Below are 19319 nucleotides of genomic sequence, written 5' to 3'. Positions count from 1 at the left end.
GATTAAGAAAGCAAAGGTCTATTCGCTTCACATGATATTATTTTGGAAACAGTCTAATGACAGGTTACTCATCGTAAAAGACAAGCAAATGACATGTTAATGGCCCATCAACTGTCCTACTTTAGAAATGATGATAAATTACTACATTTTAATCGATGCTCTGGAAGGAAGTAAGAAATTACTTGAAAACAGCATCTTCAGCCACTTAATATAAACATAGCTGTTTTTGCATGGTAAATTCAGGCTCTGAATTAATAGATAAATCTGTGTTTTAACAGGCAGTAGTATATGGTGACTCATGCAATCTATCAGCTAAGAGTTAAGGATAAATATGCCAGAAACAGAAAGATATTTGTTATAGAAGAAAAAAAATAATAAAATCAACTGGCTAAACGTTGTTGTTAATATTAAGATCCCAACCAATCTTGATGGTGAAGGTACATAGACATGACTATTGCATCATGCAATCCCACACTTTTTTTCACGTTAAAATGCTGAACTACACAAATTATTCCTGCAAAACTGCTCTAAAATTTCTGATTGACTGTAAATTACAGGACAAAGAAAAAATTTGAAGTGGGGATCATGCTATCATACAACAGGGCAACCAGATTTTAGCAATTTTCCTCATCTGAATGGTTGCATATTATGGGTTCTTCCAATTAAAGAAGAGCCCAATTAGCAGTATGGAATAAAGATTCCCTGCTGCGACCCCTTTCATCCCGAATTGGTCGTTTTACTTTACGAGCGATACATGGATTCAAAGGCCATGAATAAGAACGCCAAAGCCACACCATGGCCAGAAGATCGGCACCGCAAAGCATGCCTTCTGATCCAGTAGCGACAATTCAGCCAACTGCACGACAACAAATCCATGATCCATGCTATTCTTCAAATGCATGTGTACATATTTTCTCTAGCAACAATGGCCAGTCTTCACCAAGTTTTCGTGGATTCAGCTCCATGGCAACTCGAAAGTCCTGTAAAGAAATTTCGCAAGGATTTCTCTGTTCTTCCACTTCCGGAGGTTTTCCACTATTTTGCATCTGAAATTGATGACCTGGTCTAACACCATTAATTAGCTTCATATAGCTGTGGTGCTTGTTGGTATTATTCTTTGTTGACTCATGCCCTGATCTTGACCCTACAAGTTCAATGCAAGACCTAATTAATCCTTTCATGTACGAGTCTAATCCATGGTTCAAGATGTTGGCAGAATCAACCGACACCCCTTCAAGACCTTGTGCTAAAGCAATCTGCTCCATCCGTTCCCTTAATGTTAGACTGTCCAACAAAACACCATCATCAAGTGCATCGATACATCTACTGCTACTTGCTGGAGGCAGAGCTCTACGTGCCCCACCAATGCTAACAGGACATAATGGAACACCAAGTGGCGCCCGGAGTGGACTCCTAGGAGAAGCTTCTTTCCCATCATCTCTAACTACTAATTCTGTCTGTTCCTTGCTGCATGAAGGAGCTGAACCATCTGGTGATGTCCTCAGAATGGACATTTTAGCAGAACGCCGAACCAAGTTCTCACTTTCATTCTCTGATTGGTGCATGAGTTCTTGATGATGCTGCACCGGCTTCCCAATATCAGGTGGATTCAAATTTCCATTCTCCAATACGACATTAAAATCACTCGACTGAGTGGAAGCAGACAGCTGAGGTCCCACACTAGTTTTGCCGTTAGGTCCAAGAGCGCTTCGACGATCCCCAGTTCTCCGATCACGAGAACCTGTTCTGGCCTTTCGGGGCGAGAGGGGTAGCATGTCACCTCCATTTGACAACCCTGGTGACACACAAGCTTGAGGAGTCATACTGGTGTGGGACCCATTTTGCTGATAACTATCAGCAGAAATATCCTTGCTGCTAACTTGTGTACCATTCTTCAAAACATCATCCTTGTGACTTGCTGGTGGTGGGGTTTTCGCACTACAAGCATTTCTCAATATTGCACGAATGAGCTGATTGTGAAGTGCAATATTCTCCCGCCCAAAAATTCTAAGACAAAGCTTATTGAACTCAACCTTAGTGAGTTTTAAACTCAAGAACCTGTTCAAGTAATAAAAATATTGCTTGGACCCCTCTGCCCCGAGTTTCTTCACTATCTGAGCTTTCAACTCGGCAAGATTGATCCGCGTATGGTGATGTGGTGGTTGCATCTCTCTGGCCTCTCTCCTTATCCAAGCTAAAACTCCATATAACAAAAACACACTGCCACAACAACGATAAAGGACCTTCAACTAAATTAGGGTTTTTTGCTACAACTCCAGGAATCCATTTCCAAACAATATCTCATCCCCCAAACAACCCCCCTAACAAATTCAAACCCAAAACCCATCTCCAGAACTTCAATTTTACAAACTAGAATAGCCAGAGGGTCGAGCCCGCAACCAGAGATCTCAAACTTTCAATCAAACTGACTCTCCCTCCAAAATCCCAAATTTGCGAAAATCGTCAGATTCTTAACACTAAACCCAGAATTCAGAATTACAATCCACACGAACCTATTATTGAACTAAACCGCGAAAACTAAATACCTCCCTGCTTCTCCAAGTAAACCGCCCAAAAATTTTACCTGTATTACGCAAAATTCAACAATAACCCAAATGCCACTCCCCCAATGAACGATTCAAGCTTGAATTCTGAACTTCAAGCTCAGATTTTTATGCTCAAAATTCAAACTTGAATAAAAATGAATCAACAGAACATAGAGATTCAAACTTGAAACAAAATATGAGTTCACGGAGGCGAGATAACGAATGGGCTCACCTTATTGAAGCTCCCCGAATTTAGATTTAGAAGAAAAAATAATCAAAAACACTCTCAGCTTAATTTTCCTTTCTCCTTTTCCTCTTAACTACTCCTCTGAAACCCATATAGCTTCTAACACCATTGCTCCTTATCCCTTCAAAATTTTGCTCTGCATTCTCCAATTTACTCTCTTCAATTCTGCAAAATAAAATCCTGAATCAGAAAATTGAAGACCCCTTTTCTCTGTTTTCTCTCTGATCGCTCTCCTCTTCGATACTCCTCCTTTCTCTCTCTTCGTTCTTTCTCTCTCTTTTTTCGTTTTCTGTCTGATTAGAAAGCTAATGCTTTTGTGTAATTTCTGTAGGAAGTACAAATTCTGATGCACGGGGTACGACAGCTTTATGTTATACATTGCGTTTGGAATGTTGCACCTGGATCTGGCAGGGGGAAAAACAGTTTGGCATTATCAATTTCTGAATATAGAAGGCCTATTCATTCCACGCATTGAGTTTTCTGTGAATTTTACTTGCCACCCTATTGGTTAATTTGGATGACGTGGTCACTAGTAATTGAACCAAGACATAGCTCTCCTTAACTGCGAGTGTGGAAAAATAACATATATGGATTTTCTTTTATTTTCAATTTATGTTTTGTTTTCTTGGTTAGAATAAGATTCTTCACATAAATTTTGAGAGGGAAGAACAAAATTCATTGTGGTGGTGAGCATAGAATTCCTTCCTCAATTTTTAAAGTGTGCTATGGCAATTCTACTTTGATAATGTTTGTATAAAAACACTTCAAAGTAATTATATTTTTTATTTGCTATTATTATCTTTATTAATCCAACTTTCGTATATTTAAATTTAATATCATTACATCCACATTTTAAAAACATTAAAATTTCTTAGTAACGATCAAGATCGTCATTATTTTTCACAAACTTGTTACTATTTTGGATTATTTATAGTCATTTTTCTAATTTTTTTATAATTATTTCATCATTTTAAATTAAGTAAGATTATGTCACGTGTAACCTCACTAGACATTTGTTGGTTGTTAGTATTCCCGATCCAGAATAACTTAATTAAAATGAGCTTACTTATAAAAATTTCTCAGTTTCCAAAACACTTGGGATTGCAGTGTATTTGTTGTTTATTACATTGATCGTGTTAATCACTTACCAAACTCCAATGGAGATGATATTGGTCGTATCTAATGAACTGGTAGTTATTAATTTATTATTCACAACAATAAATATAGAAAAATACTCGAAAATGTTCGACTACTGAATATATAAATTTAAGTTTTGTTACTTCAAAAACTAAAACTGGACTGAAAATTGATCATATTATTCTAAAAAAAGTCAAATACTTCAATATTATAAGTCTGGTCATATATTGATCGTTTATTTTTCCATTTATGTACCATTTTATTTACAACTTATATTTAATTTCTCTTACTCGTAGAACCCTACATTATCATATTTGTATTATGATTATCCCTCCAAAGTTCGTCATGCATAATCACTTGCTATATACTTCATAAGCTTGGTTTTACCAATAAGAGCGGGCATAGTAGGAATCAGGAACGGGGAAGTAAGTAGGACTAATTAATGAGTCGAGTTGTGCCAAAATATGCTTATTTAGCACATTATTTGTCCGAGTAATATAAAATTGCAGATGAATTTTAAACTTGTCTCTTAAAAAGGACACAATTTAAATAACGAACAACGAACCACATTCATTTTATTTCTATATTAGCTTCGACTTTGACATGATCACTCATAAATATGAAATATAAACTAAATCGGTGTGCAAAATATGAAATATTGAGATTATTACGTATTAGGTAAATTTTCTATTCAATTGATAATTATTAGCTCCACAATCTTTTTTCAGAAAAATAAAGGTCAGTGTTTTAGACTACTAAAGATTTTATATACATAAATTATACCCTTGCACTCATTTTTTAATTTTAACAGATATTACGTATCTCTAAGAAAAGATCAACCTCAATAAATTCATTAACACAACTATTTCTATTACGTGTACTTAAAGACCAACGATCTCGAGTGATTTGCCTATTAATAAGCAATGGCGTATTATTAATTTCTTTATATTTGTCGAAAGTCCGAACTCTCTTTTTTTAAATAATTTTATTTTTCACATAGATAGATAAGAAAAATTACCAACGATCTCGAGTGATTTGCCTATTAATAAGCAATGACGTATTATTAATTTCTTTATGCTTGTCCAAAGTCTGAACTCTCTCCTTTTTTTAAACGATTTTCTTTTTCACATAGATAGATAAGAAATAATTTTTATTTTAATTTCACCAATTTGTTAAGTAATATAAAATGAAGTATTTGTTTATATATGCGTATTTCTTATTATAGTAGAATTGATATCTAATTTAAATTTATAGTTGATGAACTTATTTTTAAAGTATTTCCTATATGTACTTCCGAATGTTTTCAAAATCGTTTGTGATAACCTACGCGATGGATTTAACAGTAAATGTAGCCGCAATGGTAAATTTTACACTGCAATACATCAATTAATGATAAAATGCCAAGTGGTTTTGATACTAATATTGGGAGGAGATGAATGGAATTTTTTTTTATTCTTTTATCCATAAATATCACGAAACTTATGTTAAATATTTTTGTCCGTTAAATAAATAAAAGTGCATACATAGACAAAACAATCTTTAACACCTTATTATCCAAAAATTCCACATAAATAAAACTGAAATCTCCCAAATAATAATCCGAATTGGTAAAATAATGAAACTTATCAAATAAGATATACAAACAAGTTTTGAGAAGTATCCTTTTGCTCAATTACATGTACCTTGACTTTTATGACATACACTTAACATTAATTTAATATTGAGAAATTTTCAAAGTAATAAGAATATAAGAATAGTTTAGTTAGATTGTGAATCCTTTCTATCAGCAGCACACTAATATAATCTTTAATTTTCTATCTTATCGTGTAATAAATCTTGACTTGTGCAAGTTCACCTATGACTTAATTCGATTTGTCTAAAGAGAGCTGATGAAAAATCTTAATCTGTATATGAGTATTACGTAGTTAATTCATGATGAAGACATAATAATTAGAATCCTCAACACCAAATGCTATGTTGTCCTAGAGATCCTGAGACATTGATAATGTTTATCTTTTTTAATGTGACATAAATATCCGTATATAAATTTATCTCAGACGATGAAATCGTAATATATTCTCATTATTTTAGACCATATACAATATACCTTGTTTGAACTACTAAAACTCCAGCAAAAATTATACATTTAGAAAATATACACACACACATATATATATATATATATATATCAAACGATGATTATATATTACATTAGTATTGATAAAAATGAAAAATACATTAATTGACTCGATCAATAAATACACAGAATAATAAATTGATATTACCATAAATTCACGTTAAGTGAGAGACAAATACCCATTACAATTAATGTACTCATATTAAATTAAACAAACACCCACATATCTAATAAGACTCAAACATAAGACCAATTTTTACTATGTAAAATGCACGTAGAGTTATATCGACACGAGTGTATTATTTCACCAAAACTTACATTTCCAATAATAGTTGAAGAAAAGAAAATAAATGGAATGGAAAATTACATATAATTTCTATAAACCGCAACTATAATGTAAACTTTTACCGTGATATATAATAATAAGTTAATTAATTAATTAATCTTATAAACAAATTCGAAATATTATTTTTTACTGTGTATACTAATAAGCATATTTTAAGATGTTTAAAACCATAAACCCTATGATTAATTAATTATCCCTTTTTAGAGATTACACATAAATTTTATTATACTTCATATTTTTTATCAATAATTATAATAATTCTAATGAAAGATCATCATTATAGCCAATTATTTCTTATGTTCTATTATTTTATTATTTAAGCTAAATAAGTTGATCATTTTATACTTGTCGTTTCAAATTTTCAACATGAAAGCTTAAAAGGAAAATATCATAATTTCAAGAAAAGAAGGATAATTACAACAAACTCTTGTATATTACATCAACTTATCAAAGAGTTGATTGTAATGGGAAAAAACTCTTTTTGTGTTTTCACCTTTTTCTTTAGTTTTTGAAATCATCCATCAATTTTCACATTTCTATCACTTAACCTTCAAATGTTTCTTTTTGTCTTTTTCGCTCTTCTTTCAATGACCTCTTATAATTTTTTCTATTTTTTATTTATTCACATATAATTATAAATAATTTTTCAAAAAATATTTGAATAAATTATGCACAGTGTTGGCACCCTACGTAGCTGAAACTTGTCACTAACTCAAAAGCGACAGTGATATTTATCTTGAAAAGGAAAAGATTAACAATGCATGATAAAGTTGTCTGATAAGAGAATCATGAATCTGAAATCTGAATGGCTTACTTTTGTAACAACTTGTGGTATGATAGATACCCTTTGAAAATACCGTCAAGGTCTTCTCCAAGCCCACTTCATTTAACTGAGGAAGGTTTCTTCATTCTACTATTTTCCTGAGTAACTCTCTATAAAAACAGGAAAAAAGTCATTTCTTTATCGCATTGGGTTTCATTTCTTCTGGGAGCTTTCTGTTCTTGCCATGGAAGCTTTTGAAGGTATCCCTCTTAAGTTTTTTCAATTCTTTGAGCAAAATCATGCAGCCCCTTTTGTGTAAACTTAGTAATTTATACTCATTATCAATCAAAGTTTGAAATGAACTGTTTCTGGTTTCTTGAATTGTTTCTGAATGGATGTGTGAGTTGCTGTAGTTGTGGGAGCAGAAGATCATTTGCTGGCGCCGGAGAATGGGCACTTGCCTGATATGAAAATGGAGGTGAGGCATCTGACGAAGGTTTCTGGCAAGGATGTACGGATACTGAACAGAATCAGCTTGGACATCCGGAGAGGAGAGATTGTGGGGGTGATCGGGCCGAGTGGGAGCGGGAAATCCACGTTTCTTCGGGCCCTTAATCGGTTGTGGGAGCCCGCATCTGCTACTGTGTTTCTTGATGGTGTGGATATCTGTCAGCTTGATGTTCTTCATCTTCGGAGGAGAGTCGGTATGCTGTTCCAGCTTCCGGTCATGTTTGAAGGTAAAGATGCTTGTAAATTGGGAGGATACTGTGGTTTTGCTTCTTTGCTTATCTGTTTTGGTTTTAAATGAGAAGTGATTTGCATATGTTATTAGTTAGTTATGGTTCTCTCTTGCAATGTGGTGGTAATGGCTAGAGCTCAATGATTTTATGTCTTCCCTGTTCTTGGGGTGTGGGGAATGGGGTGGGGTAGGGGGAGAAGACTGTCTAATCGGCCTAAACGGTTTGATACTGCAACGAAGGACTTTGCTGATTTTGAAGAGCATCAGCTGAAGTTCATGAGAAAGGAATCATAACGAGACATAATTGAGGTTTTGATGAACCATAAGCAAACGGTCGAAGGCCATGTCAAACTTTCTGAACTTTTGGTTTGCTTCTCAGCTTCTGTGAACAGGCCCTTTTGCAAATTTTTGGCTCTTTATGCTTGAAGATTTGGGGTACACTAGTTCTAATACATGCTTTTTGAAATTCATCCTGTCTTTCTGGTGCTGGTGGTTTTGATGTATGGTTATCGATAATAAAGTTCATACGTATAATCAGCAGGTTGTATAACTTGCTTGGTATTTATGGAATAGGCTTTTGTTGATTATTCTCATTCTTCTTGGATTGCAGGAACTGTTGCAGATAACGTGCGATATGGACCACAATTAAGAGGGAAGAAAGTAAGTGATAATGAGGTCCACAATTTACTGGCTCTTGCAGATCTCGATCCATCTTTCTACAGCAAGTCTGGTGGAGAGTTATCTGTTGGTCAAGCTCAAAGGGTTGCTCTGGCAAGAACATTGGCTAATGAACCGGAGGTGACACTGATGAGACTGTTATAACCTAAACTGTTTGGGCAAGATAATTGTGTTTGACAAAATTCTTCTGCCATTTTTCTCATGTTCATATCCCTCTTGTATGAAGGTTTTGCTACTTGATGAGCCAACAAGTGCATTGGATCCAATATCAACCCAGAACATAGAAGACGTTATGGTGAAGCTGAAGAAAGATCGGGAGATGACTATTGTTATGGTCTCTCACAGCATCAAACAAATACAGAGGATTGCCGATGTGGTGTGCCTTCTTGTTAATGGGGAGATTGTTGAAATTCTGAAACCTGATCAGCTCTCTGAGGCTAAGCATCCTATGGCACAAAGGTTTCTTCAGCTCAGCTCTTGAGCGTTTCTCTACTGCTGCATATATAGTAGCTCTTTATTTGTACTTCCATATGCCACAACGGCTATTAGCTATAAGCTTATGAAAAAGCTTTGGATTATCTGTTGATTGTCTCTTGCATGCATCCATTTTTCCAACATGAGTATAACAAAAGAAGAAACTCACTGTTGAGAGAAATTAAATGATTGTCATTAGTACCAAAGAATCAATCTAACAGCCCTGTCCAACCCTCTAGTTGAGGGCTGCATATCCATGTAACAAAATTTCTAAAAAACTTAAAACTGATCTAAAAAAATAGAAATCTAAAATGTTATGAACACTTGATACTAGCTCCTTGTCAGATTCTTGATGCAAGGCAAAGACTGGATAACGCAATTGTAAGTACCGAAGCAAGACCACTGTGGAGAGCTTTGTCTGCACTTTGAGAATTGTCCGCTGGTTGTGTATCAGCTGCTGGACCATTTGTCACTGGTGTACTTGCCACTGGCGTATCTGGCGCTGGAACATTCGCGGATGGTACACCCGCAGATGGAGCATCTGTAACTGGTGCATTGGCAGTTGGTGCAGCACTTGGGATAGGAGCTGAACCTGGCGTTGCAGCAAGCGTAGGAGCCTGAGAAGGGGCATTTGAAGATGAGGGGGAGATCGAGGTTGCTGGGGCCGTAGATTGTGATATTGTTGGAGACAAGTTGGGGGATGCACCGGGGGCCATGGATGGTGCAGTGGACGCTCTGGGGCTAGACGACGGTGATGGAGATGTTGAGGAGTTAGAATTCGAAGCTCCGTCAATCCCTTCTGGTATGATCACATTAGTCACTTGTAGCACTGAAAAATTGTAAGGCTGTGAAACAACAGACTTAACGAGATTGGAACTAATCGTCGACCCCGGCACTGCTGAGCCAAATGCAATACTGTCACTGCTTAACTGTGTTACATTTACAAACCCCTGCTGGCCTTTGGCCAAACCAGTAGTCTGGAACAGCGTGGTGACAATAGTGGATTTGTTCGATAGTTTCTGGAGCTTGGGGACATCAAAGTAATCTAGGATCACATGCACACTCATAATTTTCTTTAGGACATCCGAGGACTTCCCAGAAAGTGGGGATAAGTTGTTGTTCTCAACCACGAGGACTGTGATCGATTGGCGGCTGTTGATCTCGGATGCCAGGTTGGTCAGAGTGAGGAAGCTGTTGAAGGTGGAGAAGGATGCATACTGGCTGAGAACTTGGGTAATGTTGAAGGCAACGGCACTGTGGAACAGGAGAGAGAAAGAAAAGAGAGAGATCTTTACTACACTAATACCCATCAGGGTTGAAACTCTGAAATGTCTTTTGAGTTCTGCAAAGTAGAAGGTGGTAATCGATGATTTAATACATGCAGAAATGAGTGGTGATGATTGTACATGGTTTGTAGGAGGAAAGGCTATTTCTCCTTGTTTGAAGGAATTGGTTGGTTGAAGAGAAACCGCTGTGGTGCAAAAATTAGGATAACTGGTTCTTAAAAATAGGTTGTTGTCCGAGAATTGATGAAGAGCTAAAGACACAAAAGAAACATACTGGTTCTGTTTCTCCCACAATACTAAGTAGAAACTTCTCCAAGGATTAAGGATAATGATCACTGTTGTACAGCTGCAGAAACTATAGTCAGAGACCAAGATCTTGGCCTTGTGACAAGAAATTCTAGTTCTTTGGTCAAATTTGATCAATCACATTATCAGTGTATCATATTTAATATGCAATCGGTATATAGTGTAAGGATAATAACTAATTACATAACATTATACTTATCATCTTATTGACGAAAGCCATCTTCTGCCCCTCCCACTTCAACACTACATAATTTTGAGGGCTTGTATTAAAGAGGTGATTGTTTTATGGTTTCGATTTTTTTCTTGTTAATATTAATTTCAAATTGAATTGTCACGAGAATAATATTTGATCATAATTACACCATTTTGACTTTATATATATATTTTATATATAAGTATAATAATATTATTGTGGATATTGAATGGGGATTAAAATTAAATAATTTTATATAAATATTTTTGCTAACATCATCATTTTCTGAGCGAACCTTAAAAGTTTCGAAAGGGATGTAAGTACAATTTCAAAAGTTTTTTTTAGAAAAAATATAATTTTATATTTTAAAAAAAATTATGATGTAATTAATCCTAAAATATATATGTTAGTAAAGAATAATTAAGATGAAGCTAAAAGGCCTACAGACAGTCAGTAGCGGGTAAGCATACATAAAATACATAACACTTGTGACCTATTTATTTATACTAATTATAAAAGCAAATCCTCTTTTGTGTGTTATTTTATGATTTTTACATAATTTACCGAAAATCTTATAACAATTACACCATTTTGGGCCAAGATATAGAATTACCAAAAATACAAATTAAATAGATTTTGAAGTGTTCACCGATATACTATCAATTTAACAAATTAACGTCCTTACTATTTTTTTATTTGCTTCAACATGTCGCTCTTCTCCCAAATAATAATTTATAAAATATTCCGTAGTTCGATTTTGTGGCAGTTTCAGTTATACCCTAAGTGTTGTACAATTTAACTTAACTGTACGATTTGGTTGATTTGGTCTGTTTAGGTGTTGTATTCTTATGAATAATTGAGAATAAAAACGAAAATTAAGTGTGGTATATAATTATTAACTTGTGAATTATAAAATACAATTGAAAATCTTTAAGTATGGAAGAGTTTGAAACTGAAATCTACAAGGGTTTGAGGCCATGTCTGAGCGCAGCTTCCCACACAACATCAATCTGATCAACATTGATAGCTCCAACCTCATGGTGCTTCCATCCTTCAAGAAAATGAACTAACCCTCCTGCATGGCAAGCATGAACCACTCCTCTTTCCATTGTGTACTGATTCATAGAGGGGAGGAAAAAAAACAGAGTTAAATCCAATATTTATATTTACTTATTTTTTTATTATATATTTATAGATAAAATTATACAAATATTTTATTTTAAATAATTTTTAAAAACTATTCACATACAAAAATTGCTGCAAGGAAAGGAGAGTAAACAAGTATATATACCTCACATGTTCCAAGCCCCTCAACATCATCTGGGAGTCTCATTGCTGCCAGCTTCCCATAAGTGCAGTCCCTTCTAAATGGGATGATGGGTGGAACCACAAACTGGTGAAAATGTGTGCCTGATGGCGCCCAATACTGTTCTCTCGGCATCAGCCACTTCCCTATAATCCATGTCTGTAAATTTTTCACAATGGTTGAGACTGTGCATGAGTCCAAGATTGCATATTCAGTGCAATATTACACAGCATAAACTCGACAAACTTTTAGAGTAAGATCATGGTTGTTGGGGTCTGATCTAACCTTACAAATTAGTACTACTAGGCGCAAGTTTGTAATTTTTCTTCTCGAATTTACGCACGTTTCACAATCTATTTTTGCAATTTCATAATAAATATGGGTTCTAAGTAGGGAGTTGTCTTTGTATTCCCTATACCTATTCACCAAGAATTACACAGATTAGAAGTACTTCATACTTGAAGGATAATGTAATCTGTCCTCTTTATCCTGTTATTTGCAGCAAATTGTGAGTGCTCTATCTTAAGCAATCAAAACCAAGACAATTACCTTACAGTGCTGAGCTGCTTGATACTTAGTAACTTGAACTAAGTACTTTTGGCAGTCGGCCGGTGCTTCTTTCTGAATCTTGGCGAATCTCTCGGTAGAGAGAGTTAGCATCTGTGTTCACACCATACTTATGTCAGAATCATACCAATTATTTCAGATACAAATTAACCTTAACCAGATTATATTCAATTGCAGTCTAAAACTTTGTCCTTCTTAAGAGTAGTTTGGTTGTTCTGTTCTGTACTTACAAGAACTTTGACTTTCTGTCGAGCAAGGTAGAGAGCAATTGCCCTGCCGAGCTTAGAAGTCGCCCCGGTTAAGAAAACTTCCCCGACATCTTGAGGAATCTCGTTTAGGATCACAGCAGCTGTTAATGTGTTTCCATGAACGACTCTAACTTTAAGGTTGGGATGCTTGTTAATAAAGAGAGTTCCACCTCCATTCAGACCTTCATTCTACAATGAAATTTCTTACATGAGTACAAAAACCATATGTCTCTGTTCTTCTTAACCGAAGGGCAGTAGTCATATACATTTACCTTATTTAGTGCAGCAAGGCTAATAACCTTAACTCCAATTTTGTCTGCTTTAAGGATAGCATCTTCAATTTGTTTGTTTATGCCTTTTGTAGCAAAAGGTAAAAAGTACTGCAAACATAGTAAAAAGAAATACATCAGCCAAGATTTAAGTAAACATCAAACTTTTGTGTTGGCAAGCAAATAGAGAATTTAATCAAAACAGCTACCTGGAAACCAAATCTTGGGACGGCCCAAGTCTGGAACAATCTCCCTCTGAGATAGTAAAAGCTCATCAAGAAGGTCTTAGACTTTGCCCACATAACAAGCATCACCATATAGGCAATAGGCCAACCAGGAAACAAGAAGGGCTTTGCACTGAAAGGTATTGAGCTAAAGGATCGGTAAACGAATGGAGAATGCATTGATGACATAACGTCCACAGCATGTGCAAGAAATACAAAATCCGGTGCTCTGCTATCTGCAATTTGGTTTTATAAGAATCAAAACTGTTAAAAGAAAATACGTTGGAAGAAAATGATTATAAATTTTGTCAAAATAGTTGACTGAAAATTATGGTCCTATAATTTCCAATTAACACATTGTACTTATGTGGCTTGCAGGTGAGACACCTTTACAAGAGATATTTTCCCACTATTCACGGTTTTGTCTAAGAAAAGACACCTTGCTCAATCCCCTCGTCTCATCCAATATGGGATGGTAGAGACACATTAACATCAAAAACTAAAGATCGTCTGATCTTTCTAACAAAACAATTTAACATTAAAAGACTCACTTGTTCTTGAGCTAATTTCCCTTTGAAGATCCCATGAATTGGTGTTCATCGTCTTCCACAACTTATCATACAAAGGCATGAAGAGGCAAAAATTCGTCCCCATGTCTGAATGGTGAAGACTGTGATATCTGCAGACAAAAACAGAAAAAAATAAGATAGTTGTTGTCTAACCTTATTTTCACGTTGATATTATTTCTTCTTATTTTCGGTCTAATGAACAGAAAATAACAGATGGATGAAAGCCTTACGTTGGCGGACGAATAAGATATTTCAGGAGAGGAATGGTCTCAAACAGGCGATCAGGAAAAACTTCAACGTTACAGTGCCCCAAACACTGAAGAAAATCAAACACCAAGAAGTAACCGTACATCAAGATTATCGATCCGTAGCCAATAAAGACCGTCCCCAAGGTTGGAATTCCAACAACTGCACAAAGTAATATGTGTTCCAAGAACGTCGCATGCTCAGCTGCAACACAATTATATGCAAATCAATTAGCTAGGTTGTATTCTTGGTTCATAGCGATTAAAGTTGGGCAGAATCTCAATTCCTTTTTGTATCATTCGTACCTGTGTAAGGATGCAGAACCTTAGAGCTATGATGGAGCCAGTGATATTGTTCAAACAAACTAGAGGAATGTAATAATCTATGTAACCAGTAGTAGAGCGGCTCTGAGATTCCCATGTGGAGCATGAGGCAGCAGATAACACCCCTTATATCCCAGATGGGAAGATTGGCTAAGGCGGGGAAACTCAAGTACAAGAACGAAGCAGCAAAAGTTTGAAGTATCAGAAAATTATCCCTGTTGCATGATTAAGACAAGAATCAAAAACTCATGCCTAAGAAGCAAAAATTCGAAGACATGGGAGGGAACAAAAGTTGGATTTTTGGAGATCATACCAATGCCATTCAGCGTCAATCTGATCAAATTCAACACCTTGTTGATTAATCCGACGGGTACGGTTAACGAACAGCATACAAGAAAAGCTGCTCCAGAGCTGATGAACAAGAGCTCTCAGCCCAGACAACATGAGAATATGCAAGCACCAATCATCATTCTTGACTTCTCCATCAATGTAAACTGCATAAAGCACTCTTGCAACCAACGGCCCATACAACAAATACTGTTCCCACACAAACAACCACAAGAACAGCGATGATCAGATTCTTAAAATGAAACGGAAAATTTTCAAACTTAAAATTCAAAAATAATCAAAATCTTCCCTTCATGTTATAAGGATTAATAACATTATGAGAAATTGTCTTCCCCCCCCCCCCCCCCCCAAAAAAAAAACAAAAAACAAAAAAAAAAAAGGAGGCCCGGAAGAGGGTTGGAGTGCATGCCTTGAAACTATGCAAGTTCTCCCATGGCCAAGCAAATAAACCAGCTTCTCCCCTTCTATGTTTGCAGATTTTGTTGTCTTTCTCCTGTTCCATCATAGGTAGTGAAATTCGAAAGACATGCAATTATTAATGGATTGTGAAGCAGAATGATGATAGCTTCTTTAATGGGAGCTCCGCTCAGCTCTCCCTTTCCTCTGATTCTTGTTCGCACCAACCTCAACACTTTTATAGCCTTGCAAGAATATAGGAAATTCTTCATCACAACTTGCCTTCTTTATAGGGTTTGAGGGTGGGACAAATACAATGGCCCAAAGTAACAGAATTTCAACATATTCTTGTTGAGAATCATAGCGGACAGCTGTGGGTGTTGCAAGAAAATTAATGAGGAAGAAGAGGTACGTGGCCAACAGGAGATGGTTGGCTGCCAATGTTTGAATAAACTTTTAATGGGGTTTTGGTGGTGGATTTGCAGATTGCAGTTGGGATGTGGATGGCCTTTTGTCTTCAACTTCAAGACTCCAATCCATCTAATTTCTTCTTACTTCTAAATACATTTTGCACCCTAAAGTATGTCTATAATCTGATTCACCCCCTAAAGTATGAAGTATAACAGAAACCCCCCAAAAAATAATTTGGTCTTCCCACTTAGTCTTTATACTTTTCATTTCAGTTTCTAAACTATGTTTAATCATAAAATCTCCCCAAAACTACTTTTAGAAATTTTAAGATTTTATTCAAATTTTTATTTAAACAATAATATTTAAAATGTCTAGCTTTTTTAGAAATTATATAATACATAAAAAGATTTACAAGCTCAATATAATTTTATAAAATTATGTTATATAACTTACATATTTTGCATTCATTTACTCGTACAAATACTTAAAATATATCATATCATCACCCATAAAATTATCGAATATAGGGGATTAATATGGCACATATATATATTCGATATAATATTTTAAAGTTGTATTGACAATACTTTAAAAAACTAAAAATTCAATAAAAAATTATATAAAAATATAAAAAAATCATATAATTTATAGAGTTTATATAAATTTTCTTACCAATACAAAATTCATAAATTTTTAGATAATATAGATTTTAAATAAAATATTTATAATCATTCAAATTATAATTTAGAGAAATGATTGAAACAAAAATATATTTTAACGGGTGTAAATAATAAGGACATTTTCATCATAAAAAATTTGATTCATATTATAAGGGGTGTTTTATTATCTTTTATAATATATAAGGGTAAACGCGATTATATGCATACTTCAAGCATAGAAAATATATTTAACCTATATAAAAATTAGACCAAGTTGCTCTAAAACAATTCAACCGTCACAAGATATTTCTTTTAAGGAATTTAGGCACCATTAATTATAATATACCAACATAAATGACTAATTCTATACATTTATTTATTGTTTGATGGAGTTTTCGGCCGCCAACAGAGACTAACACACTCACATAAAATGGCAAATTCTGTATTTTCAGTAAGATACAAACTCAGTGACATTTTAGTATGGAAATAAGGACTTAAGTCATCCCCTTTTTTTCTCTTTCTCTTCTATAATAATATTTATATTTTTGGAGGGTCTATGTATAATTTTTCACAAAATAATAATATTTTGTTAAATATTTATGATGTGTGTATTTGTAATTTTTCAGAAGATAAAGATAATGATGAAAATAAATCATAGATGAGTGATTGGGTGTTAATGTAAATAGCTACTGCTCTTAACTGATTTCCCACCTAACTGCTCATGAGCTTGGGACACTGCTCCTCTTGCTTTTGGACCATTTTTGTGTGGCAAAAATCCACCCAATTTTAATTAATTATTAGTAACTGTGTATAATTTTTATAAAATATTCTTTTAAATTATATTATTTATTTTTTATAGAGTTAAAAACTATTTAAAATATAATTAAGATAATATATACATATAAGATAAAAAATGAATGAGAAAAAAAATACCAAAAGATAGTTATGAAAAGTCATAATAAGTGGGAAAGTTAAAAGTAATTATTCAATTAAAAAAGTTAACATACCAATAAATTGAAGACATCAATAGGATGCTCTTCAATTATATATAGTATAGATATATAATGAATATATTGATATTTATAATATAATTATAAGTAAATTATATCGATTTTTTGTTTTGATGTTGGACCTAATTACACAAGCACTTTTTGTTCTTTGCAAAATTACAAGTACGTCCTTTCAGGGTGTCTTAATGTTACTTATTTCAGGGGTGTTGTGTAAGTTTAAGGGCTCGTTTGGTTCATGTTAGAAGAAAAAGGAAGTGAAAGGGGGAGGGAAAGTGAAAAAATAATAGTTTTCTTTCAGTGACTGAAAGGAGAGTATATCTCAAATACTTCCTCTTGTTTAGTACGAAAAAAACAGATTGACAAAAAAAGACTCATTTTTGTAATTTTACTGAATAACATTTCTCTTAATTTTGTATTAAAAAAATAAATGAACCAATAATATAATTTTAGTATATCAAAATTTAAAAATTTTATTCATGAAAATATTTATTAAATAAGAACAAGAATATTTTTTATTAATAAAAATATTTATCAAATGAGTATTGTTCATTTATTTTAAACTATTTAATTTAAATAAAATAAAAATTACTAATAATATTTTCGACTATCAAATTCACACATCAACTCCTTTTATTGGTACCAAAATAATTTTGTATATCATCTCCAAATGCCTTAAAGAAGGCAATGCAAAGATGCATCTCCAACAATTTTATTATTTTTTTCTAGTAATTATGTATAGTATTATCAGTGGGAATGAGAAAAGAATTACAAAATAATTATAGATATATATGGATAATAGAGTAAATAAAAAATGTACTCTTTTATCTTTTTGGCCTTATACTTCCACTTTTTCACCCAATTTCAGACGGAAACAAAATTGAACTCCAGATGAGTTTCATATTCATTAAGTTTTACTTCATCTATCTCTTCCTTCTAACCAAATACCAAACTATTACTTACACATTCATTTTTACTTCTGCTTCTCTTATACATTCACTTTTCACCCAAACCAAACACACTCTAAGGGTATGTTGACATAAATGACAATTCTAACCTCAACAATTGTCGATGCAATATACCCATAATCATTTATTGTTCTTAAATCGCGCGTTAATTAACACGTAGAAAGAATAACTTATTTGTTAATTAAATCTTTTTGATACTACATAACTCAATTCGAACTAGAATTCCTCACTTCTGCATGATGATGTTGAAATCTTATCATATAATGCCTCTTGACGCTTTTAACCAAGCGGTAACAATAATATGATGTTAGCAAAATCCGCCAGATATATCAGTATTCAGCCACTTTATAGTATTTTCTATCTCGTATCATATTAATTAGCAATAGCGTCTAAATTCATGGTGTCATATTTGACGTAGTCGATTTTAACAGTATTAGAGTATGAAGTTTGATCCTTTGTTGTATTTTAGCTCAACTCTAATGTGTTTTAAACTTAGGGCTATTTTGATAATTTTATTATATTTTACCGACCCCAATTCAAATAATTGATAGAATATTCTTTTTTTTAAATAAAGTGAAATATTAATAATACCATGATGTATTTTTGAGATAAATATATGTAGTATTTTCTTCTTAATATTTTGGAAAATTATCGGTTTTACTCTTTAGGGATTTATGTTGTACGAATACTCCAAAAAATAATCAAATATAGTGTCGGATACCTTCCGATTACTGATATGGCATTGATGCAAAATTACTCTATACATCCCAAAATTAAAGGAAAAAAAATGGGATACGGTATTAGATCAGATTGAAGAGTATCGGATACATTTTGGACAATTTTATATATTTTTATTTTATATTAGAATTTTTAAAGCCAAATCTATTAAAAAAAATTATAATCTAAAAATTTATTTTCAATATTTT

General features: G+C 33.7%; 4 protein-coding genes across 4 annotated transcripts; 1 reads left to right on the top strand and 3 right to left on the bottom strand.

The window, feature by feature from the left end:
- On the bottom strand, positions 366-3096 carry LOC105165423. The gene has a single exon (XM_020697398.1). It carries the CDS (start codon positions 2166-2168, stop codon positions 885-887), a length of 1284 nt encoding a protein of 427 aa, XP_020553057.1. The 5' UTR covers positions 2169-3096; the 3' UTR covers positions 366-884.
- Positions 7280-9177, top strand: LOC105165415 (ABC transporter I family member 17). Its single transcript, XM_011084417.2, has 4 exons — positions 7280-7436; positions 7590-7913; positions 8526-8713; positions 8820-9177. The coding sequence occupies exons 1-4, from the start codon at positions 7421-7423 to the stop codon at positions 9072-9074; spliced, it is 783 nt and encodes a 260-aa protein (XP_011082719.1). The 5' UTR covers positions 7280-7420; the 3' UTR covers positions 9075-9177.
- Positions 9239-10919, bottom strand: LOC105165405 (fasciclin-like arabinogalactan protein 14). Its single transcript, XM_011084406.2, has one exon. It carries the CDS (start codon positions 10375-10377, stop codon positions 9409-9411), a length of 969 nt encoding a protein of 322 aa, XP_011082708.1. The 5' UTR covers positions 10378-10919; the 3' UTR covers positions 9239-9408.
- LOC105165396 (protein ECERIFERUM 3) lies at positions 11716-15851 on the bottom strand. Its single transcript, XM_011084395.2, has 11 exons — positions 15362-15851; positions 14918-15141; positions 14587-14819; positions 14266-14485; positions 14018-14145; positions 13452-13702; positions 13246-13353; positions 12956-13162; positions 12708-12818; positions 12144-12317; positions 11716-11967 (listed from the first exon to the last, which is right to left on the bottom strand). Exons 1-11 carry the CDS (start codon positions 15455-15457, stop codon positions 11812-11814), a joined length of 1908 nt encoding a protein of 635 aa, XP_011082697.1. The 5' UTR covers positions 15458-15851; the 3' UTR covers positions 11716-11811.

Source organism: Sesamum indicum, linkage group LG1, assembly GCF_000512975.1.
Source record: "Sesamum indicum cultivar Zhongzhi No. 13 linkage group LG1, S_indicum_v1.0, whole genome shotgun sequence".
Classification (NCBI taxonomy): Eukaryota; Viridiplantae; Streptophyta; class Magnoliopsida; order Lamiales; family Pedaliaceae; genus Sesamum; species Sesamum indicum.
Note: the sequence above shows the minus strand (reverse complement) of the source record. Positions and strands in the feature narration are given on the sequence as shown.